Here is a 14,467-nt window from a genome sequence, read left to right on the forward strand (position 1 = left end):
CAAAACTTTAGTTAACCTATAGCGAATTGTTGCAGGACTGTTTCATCAGGAAATGAAGATTTAGATTAGAAGAAAATGAGTTTTAAGACAGTCGTTATGTTAACTCTAGGTGTGAAATAAAAACCATGTATTTGTTGTTCTAAAGAACTCAATATAGCATCTCTTTTAAAATTCACATTGCGATAAGACGTGTCACGGTACTAGTCTATCCCAAATTCATGTATTTGAATTTTTTTTTGGTTTTCATGTTATATTTGTTTTTCTCGTGGGATTTTGTCTGATGCTTGGTCCGTTTCTGTGTGTATTACATTGTAGTGTTGTGTCGTTGTTCTCCTCTTATATTTAATGCGTTTCCCTCAGTTTTAGTTTGTTACCCCGATTTTGTTTTTTGTCCATGGATTTATGAGTTTGAACAGCGGTATACTACTGTTGCCTTTATTTAATGTGTACAATTAGTCACGAAAGGAAATTATAAGCATGATCCTGGATCGTAAATTAAAGTAAAAATATGTTTTTATTCTTTTTCTAAGAAAATAATTGTACTTCTAGTATCTTATTGTTACGTCATAGATGCCAGCATCACATTATTATTAAACAAGGCTATTCTACACCTTATAAATTACTAAAATAATATATAATTGGATTTCAATATAACTTGGTACGCAGATAATATCAGGCTACGATAATTACTGCTTTATTAATAACGGTGCTATCTTAATTTGTTATGAATTATATCGATATGGTGTGGGAATATATTGGAATTGTTCAAACCACAGCAGGCTATGGATGTCTACTATACTGTGATCGAAGTAAAAACTTATTTTTTATCTTTCATTGTTGATCATTGATTCTCGCGTCGGAGCGAAAATTATGAATCCCATTTTTGCAATAAATGATAATTATAAAATCATAACAGAATTATAAAAGAAATTCCAATTAATATGAGAAGTATCGAACTGACCTTGAATTAAATAATACACCTGAAACCAGTGTTTCCGTATAATTATGTTGACCTTCACAAGGATGTTGACATCTAAATCAACACATTACAAACATTAAGAGAAGACACCGACGTTGTCAAAACACAAAAAAAATACACAGATGATTTTTTTTTTCATCTACAAAAAGACGTGCTCTTTTGAAAAGTGATTTTATGATGTTTCAAAATAAACAAGCTTTTCATAACGCTACTATATATTGATAGGAGATGTAGAAAAATACCAAAAGAGGTTATCAAAAACTCTTAAAATATAACAAAGATTAAATAAGACTTTCACAGATGGCTTATAACATACATGTAAAAAATTAATAAAAAGAAAAATACGGGTCAATTGGCAAATTTTTAAGGCATTCAAATAGATAAAACCAGAGAATTCCTAAATTTTGACAAAAATTCTAAAATATAACAAGCGAAAATCCTCAAGTTGTTTATTTTAGAATTCTAGTATGATATAATTCAAATTTTGGAATTTGAGCCAAATTGGTGAACATGAATTAATTATTTGACAGCTACATTGCAATGTCCCTTTAATGATAAGCTATACGTGTATCATTATATACAGACCATATCAACCCCGTACAACCAACTTCACAGCCTGTTATTCAGAGGTTGTCATTTGTTTATGTGTTACATGTTTGGTTTTTTTTGTTCATTTTTTTATACAAATAAGGCAGTTAGTTTTCTCGTTTGCATTGTTTTACATTGTCATTTCGGGGCCTTTTATAACTTACTATGCGGTATGGGCTTTGCTCAATGTTGAAGGTCGTACGGTGACCTATAGTTGTTAATTTATTGTTGGCATGTTTTGGTTCATTTAAATAGTTTCATTTTCCTGTACAGAAAAATGTCGATTTCATTAATCAAAGAGTACTTTAAAAGACTAAAGATAAAACTTAAAAATACATTAAAAAGGCGAATGTCTGCTGTTTGTTCTAATACATTTATAATTGTCGTCTACACGTGCTTTTCGAATGTCTCATTTGCTTTTTTCAGTTCCTGTCGTCTTAATGAATATTTGTAATCAGTCTGTGAACAAAACAACGTTTAAATCTCATTTGAATGAGATTTAGTCACTTTATTGCATGTCTTACGACCATCTTCAATCAATATGTCAATGCATTTATGAATGTTTTCCTTTGTGTATCCTGGTTGCCAAACAATCATTTGCAGTATGTCGTAAAAAAGAAATAACACGTGAAGTGCAGTTAGCCAATCAGTATTACGTATTGTAGTGAAACATACATCTAATGTAATTATTTGCAGTATGTCGTAAAAAAACTAATTTATATCAAAGTAAAGTTCACTGGCACTTATTTGTCATTCATTAAAGGAATAATAAACATTAAGCGGCTTTGTGCAACAACCTGTGTGAGACTGCATAATTTTTCCGGTAGAATGTTTTGCATATTTACTAACTCATTCTCCTTTAATAACAAGCGGATCCCCCGATAACGTGTAGTCAAACAATGACGTTTTGTCTCATATTTACCAATGAAATGAAATGGAAGGAAAATGTATGCTTTTCAATTTTCATGAACAGGTTACCCGTGCCGACAGTAAATTAAAACTGCATGTTTCTATTTACAAATCGCTTAGCGAAATGTGTTTATTTACAATCTATCAAGTTTTCCATTCTTTTAATTTGTACAACTATTCGCGTATAACGAAACGGTTTGGACTAATTTTAGCGGCAAATTAATTAACGATATTGATGTTGGAAACAGGCGATTTGAAACTTGTTCGGACAAGTGCACAGGCACTTGGTTCTATTCATTGCAAGGTGGACTAGATATGTAATCTCGGCAGAAACTTTTTTAATTTTCCTAATTTAACTTAAACGCTCAGTATTTCTTTTTTTGTGAAATTTCTTTTAGTCCCAGGAAAATATTATTTATAAATTTCGTTTGTCTGGAACGATTTTTTGGACCGCTTTTCTGGATATTCTTTCATCAAGAACGCACAAACCTACACATTTGAAAACAAGAAATGTATAAATATGCGACAACTTTAGATGTTATCAGTCCAAATGGTAGGAACTAATTTAAAATATAAAAGCTATAATTTAAAAGACAGTAGTTTGCTTTATTAACTGACATATAAAAAAGTCATTTCGGTCAAAAGTTGAACGTTAAATGTAACTATAAAACTCATAAAATCATTGTTTTATCAATCTATTTCTTGTTCATGTCCTATTGAAATTATAAAGAAAATAACATCTTTTCAAAAACACTCTAACAATTTCAATAAGACTGTTGTGATAAAATAATATTACATTCCTGAATTTAAATTTCTTTCTGGCCTTAGACAGTTCCATCTCAAACGACAAAATCAATTTTGATTTATTTAAAGAATCGCTAAAGGGGAAATAATTTCTCGTGATAAAAAGTTATCAATATCACGTGATTAATGTAAAAGAAGGTGAACAGGTCGTTTAATACAGTCGTTCACGATTTATGTTTGTATTATTAGAAGCCATATTTTATCAAGTAAACCGCACGTGATAATGCCATATATTTAATTGGGTTGCTGTTGACGACAAATTTCATCAGTCTTATAGCGTCAAGCACATTTTAGTCAAGCTTAAGTCATGCACCAATTCCATGCGCTTAATTCGACAAGAGGTGGTATTGATGGCGATTCATGTGTTAGCTACTGTGGCGAGTTTGGAGTTAGCAACGGTGTCTAGTTAGTAGATGATTATTGTGGCGACTAAGATGTAAGTTACATTGGCGAGTCAGGAGTTAGCAACGGTGTCTAGTCAGCAGGTGATTATTGTGGCGAGTAAGGTGTAAGTTACATTAGCGAGTCAGGAGTTAGCAACGGTGTCTAGTTAGTAGATGATTATTGTGGCGAGTAAGGTGCAAGTTACATTGGCGAGTCAGGAGTTAGCAACGGTGTCTAGTCAGCAGGTGATTATTGTGGCGAGTAAGGTGTAAGTTACATTGGCGAGTCAGGAGTTAGCAACTGTATCGAGTCAGTAGGTGGTAACTGTGGCGAGTCAGGAGGTAGTAACTGTGACGAGTCAGCACGTGGCGAGTCAGGTTGTGGTTACTGTGCGGGTGGCGAGTGAGGTGTTGGATGCTGTGCACGTGGCGAGTCAAGGGTGGTAACTGGGAGGTGGTAAGTTACTGTGGCGAGTCACAGTCAGGAGTCTACTTCGTCAAAATTATCTCCCCATTACGCCAGTTCATTTTCACAATCGTAGAAATGGAAGCCATTGTAGGGATGACGCGCTACCAATATTGCTTTTGGAAACCGATAAATTTATCCACATTGCACCATTACGATCCTTATATGTTAGTTGTATTTTAAAAGACAAATGTATCAACTAGCTAATGAGCATCAGTTAATAATCTTGTCTGCATTGATTCAACTTAAAACTATTGTCTGATCGGTTGTCAGGTGGAATTTTCGAAAATTCATAAACATTTAAAAAAATTTTAATTAAATATTTCGTGGAAGGGCAGACTAGATTTTTTTAGTGTATGAAGACTATAAACACTAGTAATCACACACAAAAAAATTAGAATTTTTCGAAGATATGCATTTTCATCATCCAACTTGAAAGACTGTCGTCAAGTACTTTCAGTAAAAAAAAAGCTATTCGAACACACCTTCTCTGTTTTTGTGACTCATTAGATAGGTATTTCACTTGACCCATATATTTCATCTTTTAGTACTGTGATTCTTTTGTGTTATAAAGTCAACCTGTAGCTTTAATATATAAAAATGATAGAATCTGAAGCGAGACGATGTATGAAATATTCTTACTTTGTACGATATCAAGACAAAATACTCAACTCAAACACGCCCTAACATAAAAAGGTGCATTCGATTTTCTCTTTTTGTTACCCCTTTTTTGGAATTTTTTCTTCAGTCACATAATGGAAGGGCAGACACGAAAATTACTGAACAAATAGATTGATATGTTTTCCGTCCGTGGTAATTTTTTCATAAAAATCGGAGGTTATGCATTTTCTTCATCCAACTTGAAAGATACCCATGTCGTCGACTTGATATCTAATTGTTCTGCTTAATTAACTATGTACTAGATAAATTGAAAACTTATGCAAATGGTGTTTTTAAAATAAAACACCTCGTAATTGAGAAGAAAACTGCAATTTTGTTTGTTTCTATTAACTTTTAAAAATTTGGTCACTATAGTAAACAATACAGTAAACATTTTCGCCTTCTCTAACAAAGAGCTTCGATTCTTTTGTTCTATTTCAACCTGGTTTCCGACTGGTCAGGAGACAGTGAACCAGGCTTTTCATCCAGGTTTTACTTTTCTCAATAACTGTGCAGTCACTACAGTCTAGTAAAGAGATAGCTGGTTATTTTGGAATTTATATGTCAGTTGGATATTCGGTTTGTTCGGGTTTATGATACACAGAAACCCCAAATAGATTGATGTAACCATGGTAAAGACAAACACCATACCATTACCGATGAGTTTAGCCCTTCATGAACCTTTTCCTTTTAAATATGCTTGAATATCTACTACAAGTCTTTTACTAACAATTTACCATTTAAGCACTTATGTACTAAATTCTGAGAACAATTTATAGTCCGAACCTTTCTGTCATTTTGGAGTTGTCTTATTGGAAAGGTATGTGTTCCTGGATCATTTCGGAATCAGTCCAAATTTTGACATTACAAACTTTATATTGACTGAGGCTACTCATTAGTTTTATTGATTGTCCTATATTAATACTCAATGAGATACGTTGTTTTCAAAGGACATTTAAAGCCGCCACTGCATCAAAGGTATTGTGCTGGAAGTATTATTCAATACTAATAGGATTAAGTACTACCAATTTGGGTTCGTCTGATGACCATTACAACAACAAATGACTATTAGATTATATTTGAAGAACAATATATTTGAGAGTTCAGTAACAGTAATGCTAAACATTGGTAGAAAATAACAGTAAAACAGTGGAACACGGCCACTAGAATTATACATGGTCCACTGAAATGATGCATGCAATATAAAACTTTTGGCTATTAAAATATATTAAATTTATAACTTGGCTGCTTTATGAATAGTTCAAAGTTGGAGCCATTCTGAAGAATAATTCAAAGCTGCTGCCATTCTAACAGATAAGTATCAGTTGCATCATTGTAATTGAATATTTCTTTGTTTTCTTAGTAGCAGCTATTTCCATCTATAGCTTTTTTTATTCTTCTATAAATTAAGTTTTTTTTAAAAGAGGCCTGTTTTATATTGATGTGACAGAGTATATTTTTACGCATTTCATTTATTAGTATTTTACATTTTATGATATGCCAGATATTAGACTTGATTACTTCACTTTGATTATTTGATCTTTTGATTTATAGTTCATTATCTCTTCACACCTTAAAATGTATGAAAGTTCTAGTCAGTCATACTTCATTGGGCATAGTTGTAATAGTATCTGCCTGTCCAACTCATTAGTAAATTAATTGTCACACCTTGTTTACCTTTATGGTCAGTTCTTATTGGTCATTCTGGACACACCTCAGATTTTGGAAATAAAGTAATGGTGGTTCACTCTTGAAAATTGGAGACATACAAATTTAATATATACTTATTGTTTAAACCATATATAGTGATGAAACTTATATAGAGACATTATATTTAGTGCTCGTTATTACCCACTGAAGTTTCCATACTTTGGAACAACTGTAGTTATTGGAAATTACATTCTTTATATCTGGTAAGTAGATTTTATGTTCTTTGTGGTGTATGAAAGGCGTATGCAGTGCATGCTATACAATTCTGCCCGTTTATAGGTAAGTATGCCCATAGACCTTTAGATATGATAGGAGTAAGATAGTTGATGTATTAATCTGAGAATATATGATTTGAATCTGTAGTTTGAATGTAGAAAGGGAGATTTACGAATGATTTTGAAAGTGACCTTGACCTTTCGGTTATGGATCTATGACGTCACATTGACAATTGCATTCATATTGTCATATATGGTTATTCTGTGTAATAGCTTGATTTTATTATATCAGTCTTTAATATGTTGTATTTTATATAAGGGATTACTATTTTCCTAGATTCTAGTATTTACTATTGTGTATTATTTTCAGGACACATAGATTATGATGTCCCTGTAGCATACTGGTTGTACTGTAGATGTTAGATTTATAACCTGGTTCCACAGATTGGTAAGGGTCATATTATATTATGTTGTACCTACATAGATATTTCACATTACAGTAGTGCATACGAACTTAATAGAATACTATAGTGAACAGATAATAACCTTTGTATGTTAAAGGTTTTATGAATGACACTCGTTTATGAAGTACAGTACATTCAACTTTTTAATAATACGCTTGGTTGATTATAATGATATACTATTTGATACGACTTATCAAAAGCATGCATTTGTATTTAGAAAGATATAATTTTGATACTCAGTATAGTTTATTGTATACGGAATAGAATATTATATGCGATCTTGTAACATTGTTATTACGCCAGTATAATATTTATATGTTTATAGTATAAGACTTTGATAAGACTGTGATATTGATAATTGTAATAACTATATGCTATTGTTATTGCAGGGTTATTTATTTATTCCTATGTTAACTTAATAAAGTGATGTCAAAGAACCCTAGACTTGTCGTTTATGGAACCCCGTAAAACACGACTTTCACAATGGCGCCCACGTAGGGACATATTTTTTTTTCTTTTAGGAACTTAACATTTCTTTGTTTCAGAAACTTTTGTTTATTTCAGATTTCATCTCAGCATTTTATTTTTACAGTTTAGGTATTATCATTTTGTACAGCCATGTCGGATTATCTATCTAAGGATGAGATCAGCAACATAGTTATGGCCTTCAAGGAGATGGATCTAAAACCATGCGCACAGACACCAGATGATTTTAAGACATGGATGGAAGATTACAAAGAAACTGATGATGATTTATGGAATGCCTATTTACCACGGATATCAGCGTTTTCCGGAGATGCAAAGACTGGTACACCATACGACCTATGGAGATATGAGGTACAATGTCTCATCAAGACAGGACATACACATGAAACCATCAGGATGGCTATAAGACGTTCTCTACGTGGAGATGCTAGCAAGGTTCCCATGAGACTTGGTCCGGAAGCAACCATTGACGACATCATTGATAAGATGGACAGTATATACGGATCTGTTGATCAGCCTGAAGCTTTACTTGGCCAATTCTACACGGCTAGACAGCAAGATGATGAAGACGTTGCAACATGGGCTTGTCGATTAGAGGAAATACTAAGCAAAGCCAAAAACAGAAAGAATGTCACAGAGGAAAACATCAACGATATGCTTACGTCAAAGTTCTTTGATGGATTAAGACCGGAGATGAAGAATATTGTCCGCTACAAGAAAGATACCATCACCGATTTTCACTCCTTACTGAAAGCTACAAGAGAAATAGAGAATCAACATAACCTCAAACCATCTTTGAAAAAGAAACCACCTACACAGGCTACGAGTAAATCAATGACAACAACAGTAGAAAACAGGCAAATTCAGCAACTTACAGCATTGGTGAAACAACTCTCACAAGATGTCAAGGCTTTGAAGGAAGATAGAAATTGTGACCAACCATCTACTAACATTCAATGGTCACGAAGAGATACATCATGGACACCATATCATCCAGATGAAACAACTATATATAGACCAGTAGAACAACATAGAAGACGCAAACAGAATGATTTCACATGTTGGCGATGCAGACAGCCAGGACACTACGCTATAGACTGCACTGTACGACTTGATCATTCAAGAAAGACACAGCGTGCTCTGAACCTCCAACAATCATTCATCATGAAACAATCAACACAACAAACTGAACAGAAATCACCTATATCAGGATTACTTGGTTCATCAAATGAAGTTCCTATTACTGTTAATGGAATTAACACAACAGCACTTCTCGACACAGGTTCAACTGTATCAACAATAAGCGAAAGTTTTTACAATCAACATTTTTATTCGACACCATTACAGTCACTCAGTTTTCTTTTGAAAATAGAATGCGCCGATGGACAACGTTTACCTTACAAGGGATACATTGAAGCTGATTTGCAACTTCAAGGAGCAAATGACAACAAGATACAACCTGGTTTATTTCTCATCATACCAGATAGCGAATATCATCAAGAAGTACCACTGCTTATCGGAACAAACATCTTATCTGAAGTTATGAAGGACATCAAACAAGAACATGGTACACGTTTTCTACAAGATGCTACTCTGATAACACCATACTACTTAGCCTTCAGATGTATGACATTAAGAGAGAAAGAACTTGAAAGACAACATAACCGTTTAGCACTGGTGAAATCAGCAGAAACAAAACCGATTATCATACAACCTAACACCGAAGTAGTTATCAAAGGTTATATGGACAAGATGTTACCGTATCCATCCACCGTTTCCATGCTTCATGCAACTTCAAACTCAGTAATACCTTACGACCTAGATATTGTACAAGCTATTATCACCTACGATCAGAATCAAAGAGATGATATTCCAGTTCACATTTCGAACATTTCTACAAGAACCGTTACCGTTGCACCTAGAGCTCTTTTATGTGAACTTCAACCAGTACCCATAACAACAGAACAAGTAAAACCAGATGACAACAATCAGATAGATATTCTCAAGGATATACACATACCAGACGATATGAAACCAGATGAACTTAAACGAGGAAAGAAATTGATAAACCGATATAACGATATATTCTCCAAGAGCGATACAGACATTGGTTATACGTCGTTAGTGAAACACCGGATAGATTTAACAGATAACACTCCATTTAAGCAACGACACCGACGAATTCCACCGTCAATGCTAGATGAAGTCAGAGATCATCTTCAGCAACTACTGTCAGCAGGTATCATTAGGCGTTCACATTCACCATGGTCGTCTAACGTCGTCTTAGTACGGAAGAAAGATGGAAAACTGCGCATGTGTGTTGATTATCGACAACTGAACAATCTGTCCATCAAAGATGCCTACGCACTTCCGAGAATTGAAGAAATCCTTGACTCGCTAGGTGGCAATAAGATATTTACAGTGCTTGATATGAAGTCAGGCTATCATCAAGTGGAGTTAGAGGAGGAACACAAGAAACGAACAGCTTTCACAGTAGGACCACTTGGTTTCTTCGAATTCAACCGATTGCCATTTGGGTTAGCAAATTCACCAGCTACATATCAACGATTGATGGAAGAATGCCTTGGTGATCTACATGCAAGAATTTGCTTCATCTACTTGGATGATCTAATCATCTTTTCGAAAACCTTGGACGAACATCTAGATCGCCTCGAGAGAGTTTTCCAGCGTCTCCGAGAAGTTGGCCTAAAGTTATCCCCAAAGAAGTGTTCTTTCTTTCAACGAAAGGTGAAGTACATTGGTCACATCGTATCAGAGAAAGGAGTTGAGCCAGACCCAGATAAGATCAGCAAAGTCACTAATTGGCCAAGACCAACAACACCTGAAGAAGTGCGCCAATTCCTAGGCTTCGTTGGTTATTACAGAAAGTTCATCAAAGACTTCTCAAAGATTGCTCGTCCTTTGACGGATTTGATGCCAACAACAGGGAAAAAGATTAGAGGAAAGAAACCGAAAAAAGACCACAAGCAACAACCATGGCAGTGGAATAAAGAACAGGAGAAAGCCTTTCAACAGTTGAAAAGTCACCTTGCATCACCGCCGATATTAAGCTTTCCCGACTCCGAACATCCATTTGAGCTGCACACCGACGCTTGTATTAATGGACTTGGAGCTGTTCTTTATCAGACACAGGAAGGAAAACAGAGAGTTTTAGCTTATGCCAGCAGAGGCTTGTCAAAATCAGAGAGAAACTATCCAGTACATAAACAAGAATTCCTTGCGTTAAAATGGGCCGTCACAGAGAAATTTAAGGATTACTTATATGGCCAGAAGTTTACAGTCTACACCGATAACAACCCTCTGACGTACGCACTTACCACAGCGAAGTTAGATGCCACAGAACATCGTTGGCTTGCAGCGTTAGCATCCTTCGATTTTAACATAGTTTATCGACCAGGCAAAAACAACGCAGATGCTGATGGATTGTCACGTCTTCCTGGTATTCACACCAAACCAGATAACATCTCAGAGGAATCTGTCAAGGCCATATGCAGCTTAGTACAACCTGTTGCATACGTAGAATCTTTATCACACCAACCAGATGCGTTAGACAACATGCCGGATATGCTCAAAGAACACCAAATCAACATCAGGGATGAGCAGATGAACGACTCTACAATAGGATACTGGATAGACAAAGTCAGTAGTAAGATGAAACCCAGAAAGCATGATGTACCGTCGTTACCATTCCACAACATGCTGTATAATAATTTTGACAAGTTGAAGATCAAGCGTGGAATATTATACAGAACAACTACTGACAACGACACTACTAAAGATCAACTTGTATTACCAACCTCTCAGATCTCAACAGTACTCAGATCACTGCATAACAATATGGGACACCAAGAAAGAGACAGGACAATATCATTAGTCAAAGATCGCTTCTTCTGGTATGGTATGACTAGAGATATTGAGCAGTGGATCCAGAGATGTCCAAGATGTATATGGCGTAAGACTCCAACCAACGACAGAGCTCCATTGACCAGTATCAGAACTACTCAACCCATGGAGATAGTCTGTATGGACTTTCTGAAGTTAGAAGTTTCCAAGGGCGGATACCAGTACGTATTGGTGATCACAGATCATTTTACTCGATACGCACAGGCCATTCCAACGAAGAACATGACAGCACGAACTACTGCTGAAGCTTTCTTCAAGAACTACGTGGTACATTATGGACTTCCAGAAAGAATACACAGCGACCAAGGTGCTAACTTTGAGAGTCGTCTAGTCAAAGATTTATGCGATATCACTGGCATCAAAAAGTCTCGTACAACGCCATACCATCCACAAGGCAACGGACAATGCGAGAGATTCAACAGGACACTCATAAACATGCTTGGAACTCTGGAGAAAGACAAGAAAGCAGACTGGAAGTCTTATATTGGTCCTATTGTTCATGCCTACAACTCGACCAAGCATGACACTACAGGCTTTACACCGTTCCAGCTGATGTTTGGTCGACAGCCGAAGCTTCCAGTAGATTTAGCTTTCGGGATTGACAGTGATAGAGATCCGAAAAGTATGACGAAGTATGTTGAAGATCTGAGACAGAAGTTAAAGACATCTTATGAACTTGCATCATCAGCTGCAGTAAAATCACAGGGTAAACAGAAGCAAGCTTATGACATCAGAGTTAAAGGAGCGATTTTACATAAAGACGATCGAGTACTTGTGAAGATTCTTGCCTTCGATGGAACCCACAAGTTACAGGATAAATGGGAAGAAGAACCATATGTAATCCTCGATCAGCCTAATACAGAACTACCTGTCTATGTAGTTAGGAAAGAAAATGGTCATGGAAGAAAACGAACGCTTCACAGGAACCATTTACTACCTATTGGAAGCATCAACGAGGAACTTGTGGAAGAGAACACAACTCACCAGATACCAGTTCCTTTGCCAAGAAGAAGTAAACGAAAACCAGCATCACCAAAGAAGAAACCTGCTCCAGTAGAAGTTTCAACAGACTCCAACACAGAGAGTGAGGATGAATCAATGGTATATGTCGTGGTTGAAGAGCCTCAACAAGAAGTTCAATCAGATATTCAACCGGATGATGTTATCCAACCAGATGATGAAATAGCATCGGTTGAGGAGGAGGCTACTGTTCCCGGTAACGCTGATGACGATCAGGACCGCACCGAGGAACATTCTGAATTAGAGGAGGACGCTTCTTTGCCTGAGGAATCAGGAGGTTCAGAGCACGAAACATCACTAGATGATCAAGTACACGATTTGGCAACAGATGCTTTACATGATGTAACAGATGATGATAGCAAGGAAGATGAGAACATTGATGATGACGAGAAAAATGATGATGATATTAGTACACCAGAACCACAGCAAAGACGATCTACTAGAACTAAGACATCAACAGCTACAACCAAGTACAAGGATTTTGTTGTACCACCAGTCTCAAGAGGGCACAACCAGAATGGATGGTTCGTGCTGACTACCTTAGGACTGCAGCATCCTCTGGAATGTTTATCAACATGGCTGATGAAGTATCTAGAGCGATGTTGAAGCTGATCACTAAGCCAGATGATTAGATGATTTTTGTATTTCAGTTTTGTCCAGTATTAGACGAGGACGTCTTTTCCTCACACAGGGGGAAGATCATTGTTATATATTTTTGTTTATTGTCACTATGTTTCCAGTTATGTCTTGGAAGACATTCTCGCAGCAGGGGGAGAATGTGACAGAGTATATTTTTACGCATTTCATTTATTAGTATTTTACATTTTATGATATGCCAGATATTAGACTTGATTACTTCACTTTGATTATTTGATCTTTTGATTTATAGTTCATTATCTCTTCACACCTTAAAATGTATGAAAGTTCTAGTCAGTCATACTTCATTGGGCATAGTTGTAATAGTATCTGCCTGTCCAACTCATTAGTAAATTAATTGTCACACCTTGTTTACCTTTATGGTCAGTTCTTATTGGTCATTCTGGACACACCTCAGATTTTGGAAATAAAGTAATGGTGGTTCACTCTTGAAAATTGGAGACATACAAATTTAATATATACTTATTGTTTAAACCGTATATAGTGATGAAACTTATATAGAGACATTATATTTAGTGCTCGTTATTACCCACTGAAGTTTCCATACTTTGGAACAACTGTAGTTATTGGAAATTACATTCTTTATATCTGGTAAGTAGATTTTATGTTCTTTGTGGTGTATGAAAGGCGTATGCAGTGCATGCTATACAATTCTGCCCGTTTATAGGTAAGTATGCCCATAGACCTTTAGATATGATAGGAGTAAGATAGTTGATGTATTAATCTGAGAATATATGATTTGAATCTGTAGTTTGAATGTAGAAAGGGAGATTTACGAATGATTTTGAAAGTGACCTTGACCTTTCGGTTATGGATCTATGACGTCACATTGACAATTGCATTCATATTGTCATATATGGTTATTCTGTGTAATAGCTTGATTTTATTATATCAGTCTTTAATATGTTGTATTTTATATAAGGGATTACTATTTTCCTAGATTCTAGTATTTACTATTGTGTATTATTTTCAGGACACATAGATTATGATGTCCCTGTAACATACTGGTTGTACTGTAGATGTTAGATTTATAACCTGGTTCCACAGATTGGTAAGGGTCATATTATATTATGTTGTACCTACATAGATATTTTACATTACAGTAGTGCATACGAACTTAATAGAATACTATAGTGAACAGATAATAACCTTTGTATGTTAAAGGTTTTATGAATGACACTCGTTTATGAAGTACAGTACAT

At 35.4% G+C, this 14,467-nt stretch overlaps 2 protein-coding genes across 2 annotated transcripts in view; one reads left to right on the plus strand and one right to left on the minus strand.

Moving 5' to 3' along the window:
* LOC143074975 (voltage-gated potassium channel KCNC1-like) overlaps nt 1-14,467 on the minus strand; it is a 40,913-nt gene that overhangs the window by 10,504 nt on the left and 15,942 nt on the right. The window lies entirely within an intron of this gene.
* On the plus strand, nt 7,694-14,398 carry LOC143074973 (uncharacterized). Its single transcript, XM_076250175.1, has 2 exons — nt 7,694-13,856; nt 14,239-14,398. The coding sequence occupies exon 1, from the start codon at nt 7,797-7,799 to the stop codon at nt 13,212-13,214; it is 5,418 nt and encodes a 1,805-aa protein (XP_076106290.1). The 5' UTR covers nt 7,694-7,796; the 3' UTR covers nt 13,215-13,856; nt 14,239-14,398.

The sequence above is a fragment of the Mytilus galloprovincialis genome, chromosome 5, assembly GCF_965363235.1.
Source record: "Mytilus galloprovincialis chromosome 5, xbMytGall1.hap1.1, whole genome shotgun sequence".
In the NCBI taxonomy this organism is placed as follows: Eukaryota; Metazoa; Mollusca; class Bivalvia; order Mytilida; family Mytilidae; genus Mytilus; species Mytilus galloprovincialis.

Coding starts and splice junctions, on each gene's coding strand:
- LOC143074973 (XM_076250175.1), top strand. CDS start 7,797: ATGTCGGATTATCTATCTAAGGATGAGATCAGCAACATAGTTATGGCC.